The 4,168-nt window shown below is 54.9% G+C and overlaps 1 protein-coding gene across 1 annotated transcript; it reads right to left on the bottom strand.

Moving 5' to 3' along the window:
• Positions 1 to 1,112: 1,112 nt before the first annotated feature.
• LOC144130313 (uncharacterized) lies at positions 1,113 to 3,135 on the bottom strand. The gene has a single exon (XM_077664259.1). The coding sequence runs from the start codon at positions 2,994 to 2,996 to the stop codon at positions 1,518 to 1,520; it is 1,479 nt and encodes a 492-aa protein (XP_077520385.1). The 5' UTR covers positions 2,997 to 3,135; the 3' UTR covers positions 1,113 to 1,517.
• Between the last annotated feature and the right edge of the window lie 1,033 nt (positions 3,136 to 4,168).

The raw sequence follows: 4,168 nt of genomic DNA on the forward strand, positions 1-4,168 counted from the left end.
ATAAATAAATAAACAAATAAACAATGGCTGTGGTTTAGCTCTGGTTAAAACTGTAGTGACGCGATAGCTACATCTGGCCGAGTGTAACTTGCACAGTCGAATTGCAAAGTCAGTCTTTCGCCGCTCCGTTTCGCTGGACGTTTCTTTTTATCTTCGTCCCGCTTGACACGGCGCATGCGAACAGCTGTTGCTGCTGTTGAGCGCCGCGCCGCAGGCATTAGTAGCTGCTCCGCACCACGTGACAAACCACGTGACCAACGGCGCCGCCACGGAGCTCGAGTGGTGCCACGCTGAAGGGTCGAAGAGGTGGCGTAGTGTAGCTCTCGCTACAACAAATAAATAAATCCCTGAGAGTCCTCACACCACTCCTGGCGCAGTGGTGCGGGCGGTTCAGCGAAGCGCCACTGCTTTGTGACGGCAGGTGTCGCCACCGGTGGAGCTTGTGCCAACCTGGTTGCTCTTCCCGAGTAACCTCTCGCGATGAATAATTATTTTAACTGCCACCTGTCACGATGGTCGGTTTGCTTGCAGTCCGGTGGGCATGTTGTCACGTGACCTGAGTGGCCCACCTAGGTTGCTTCTCTGGGGATATTTCGCTCACAACGCCGACGACGACGCCCGATTTTCTGCAACAAAAAGCTTTAAAATGTTGGACATTTTGCTGTCATGGTGCGGCCAGAACAGTTTTGCCATCAGAGTTAACTTGCTATCGGCGAGAAGCAGCCTTGATGAGGGTTATATTACCCGTGTCTTAAATTTGGTAGCAGGTTCGCAACGAGCTTCTGGCGGTGTGAGCTACAGCTGACTGGCGACACCCTGGCTAGTCATGAAGCTTTTGTTCAGCAAGTTCACCGGGAGGCCGAGACTAGTGGAGTCCTGGAATGAGGAAGCTACCTGCCAAGCTGAAGAGCAATTTTCTCTTGCGGTTTCAATAAATGTTTTTTCTCCTCTACCTCGCTTTGTGCAGGAACTGGAAGAGTGCTTCAACACCGCTTATCTTTCCTTCAGGAGGACAGGCACGGAGAGGGCATAGGCGAATGCGCCAACGCTTTCGACAGGAAGTGGTGCGCACATGATTGTGTTGGGGCATTGGCTGCGCCTAGGTGGTTACCAATATATAATCATACAAGGTACGTCATCGGCTTGGCTACAGCTTCCAGCAGTAGGACACGCAAAGTATTCGTACAGTGCAGTATGCCCATTGGCGAACAGCTCTACAACAAGATGACACGTTATCTGCACGCTCACACGCGTGGCAGATAATTGTCGGACTGCTAAGAAATGCCTCACTTCGAGAGGCTGATGGCCGCTTTCTATCAAAGGCGTGGAAAACATTCCACGTAAAGTACGTCGGAACGCCTCCAAAGAGACACACTACAAAGCATCCCTGTATGAAACAACGGTATAGCCACACTCGCCTGCTAAAAGCACAACAAAGGCCACCTTTCTTCCAGCATACACCGCGCTCATTATTGAATGACGTTGACAGGCCCTTCGGCATGCGTTTATACGGGCTACTAGTCCGGAGTGAGCAGCCTCACGAGAAGACAGTGCAGCGCAGTGGCCGTCAATGTGGACGACAGCGCGAACGCGGCGTGCTGAGGGGACGCCACGCTCTGCGTGACCTTGGCCACCAGACTCCTGCGGAGCAGCTCGTTCGAAGACCTGGTCCTGGCAACGCACTTGCCGCCGCGCTCGTCCGTGTCCCCCAGGCAGGAGCAGTGGCTGAGCACGCAACTGGCGCCCAGGTCTGCGCAGTCGCGGTCCGAGTTGCACCGGGTCTTGAGGCCGGAGTTCTTGGGCAGGCAGTTGCTCCAGGCATCCCTGGCGTAGCCGTGGATGCAGGCGCACCAGTGGTGCACCGTGCACTCGCTCTTGGGCTCGACGCTCTCGCACTGCTCGTCGTAGAGGCACTCAGTCTCCAGGAAGGCCTCGACGCGGCAGGTGGTGTGCACCGACTGCAGCTTCACCGGGTACTGGGTGTTGGAGCACGAGCAGCGGCTGTTGACGCATCGCGCGTTCCTGGGCGCGCAGTCCTGGTCCGTCTGGCAGTCGTCGGTGACTCGCGCGTGCACCACGCTCTGGGCTGTCTGCATCTCGTCGTCGAAGAGGTAGATGCACTTGAACACGTAGATCTCCTTGAAGGTGGGCAGCTTGAGCACGTTGCGGATCAAGATGGAGGAGACCATGACCTTGACGCCCTTGTAGTCGATCGTCTGCACCTTGGACTCGTCCACTTCGAGCAGCACACGGTCGTTGAGCGTCCACGAGACCGAGGCGTGGGTGTTGTAGCCGACGAAGCACTCGAGCAGCAGAGTGTCGTTGTTCGAGAGCACGACGTGCGGCGGACGGACCTTGACCTTGCCTAACTCCATGGGGTGGTTCTCGCCGACCACCTTTTCGGCGCTACTCACGTTGAACCTCTTGGTCCCCGATGCCGCCGCCGCCGCCGCCGCCTCAGCAACCTGGCCGAGATCGGGCACGACGGCGGATCTGGCCGCAACGCCTTTTCCGCGCTTGCTCGCCACGATGCTCTTGATGACTTCATCCAGGAAGCTGTCGTCCGCTATCTTCTGCGGTGCGGTAGACTCGGCAACCTTGCTGTCGCTACTGTCCTCGTCTTCATCCCTTATAATGAAGGGCCGGCCGGGCTTTCGGCGCTGCGATTTACCGTTGCTCACCGCTGCTTCTCTCTGTTCAGCCTGGACTGAGGACAGGTTCTGGAGGACTGGTGACGCGACGAAGGGCGCGACATCCTGCCCAACAGCGGCTGGTTTGCGGAGCGCCTCGACGTTACTCTCACCGGCGTCGAGCCTCCACCGGCTGGGACTCCTGAACAAGGGTTGAGCAACTGATGGATCGCCGCCGCGGCTAGGCTCCGGGTACCTCTTCAGGTTGATGGGTTCGTTCAGTAACGCGGCGGTAAATTGTTGCTTGGTGAAGAACATAATCAACAGGCCGGCCTGCAGTAAACGGTGCATCGTCATTGCAGCCATGGACAATTTTCCGGCGCGACAGCCTTCGCTTCCCTTTTTCACGTTGCGATTCACATGAAGAACGGCGGCTACGGCGGCAACGGCGCAGGTCAGTTCCACCTGCTGCCGACTGGGAGCCGAGTGCGGCTACGCTCTTAGTTGTCTTCGCGCGTGCTGCTACGATCATGCCATAATTGCGTCTTAGATTGCGCGATGTGCGTTTTATTTAGTAGTGTTACGTGCCGAGATTTAGCTTCCACCTTTCGTACAACGACCTCACAGAGGACTGGGCTAAAATATTTCACTGCACAGTTATTTTCCCCAAGCCAGTTGATGAAGACGACACGCAAGTCAGGGCGTGCTTTACCCGATGCTCGCCTTCGAGAAGAGGAAGATGTTGGACACGCGGTGAGCCACGCCCCTGTTGGAGGTATTCATTTCGGGCCCCTAACTATACCCCTGTTTTTGTCGCCGAGTTTTTGGCCATTCAGTTGGCCTTAATACGGATTCCCTGCAGCATCTATCAAGTTATTATACTTTCAGACAGCCTTTCCGTCTTGATAGGGCTGGAAAAATCGAGAAATACTCTTATGATTTTTTATTCCACCACCTATTACTGAAGTACGCTTTCGTTGGGTCCCTGGGAACTGTGGCATTGCTTCTATTATAATGATAGGGCTGATTTTTTAGCCCAGTCCGCCCTTGGTGGACCTATTGTCCCGTTCGTCCCTAATACTGTCTACTTTGCGTTTGGCGCATGATGGCCTTAGCCGTCTGTGTGCCATAAAACCCAACAGAACACAACACAAAGCTGTCTACTGTAGCACGCTTCCAACGGTTCCAGTGTCTCCATTACTTGAGCCATGAGCCTCTCCGTGCTGCAGCGGATTTTCAACACCTGGCATTTTCTTGGAGTCTGCGGATGGGCAGTTCAAGACAATTTGAGCTATCCATGACCCTCGTGCGCTGCAGAATACCGCGACTAAATCTTTATTTATGTCGATCAGGGTTATCGCTACGCTGACCAACCTCTGTGAGTCATGTGGCGAAATTGAGTCAATAGATCACTTTTTTCTCTTTTGCCGGAGAATTACTTCTCTCCGTAGAACATACTTGGAGACCCCCCTCGCTCGACTGGGGCTACCTCTAGCTATTCCGATCCTCCTCTCCTTTGAGGCAAGCGCCAAGGGATA

Source organism: Amblyomma americanum, chromosome 4 (assembly GCF_052857255.1).
Source record: "Amblyomma americanum isolate KBUSLIRL-KWMA chromosome 4, ASM5285725v1, whole genome shotgun sequence".
NCBI lineage: Eukaryota > Metazoa > Arthropoda > Arachnida > Ixodida > Ixodidae > Amblyomma > Amblyomma americanum.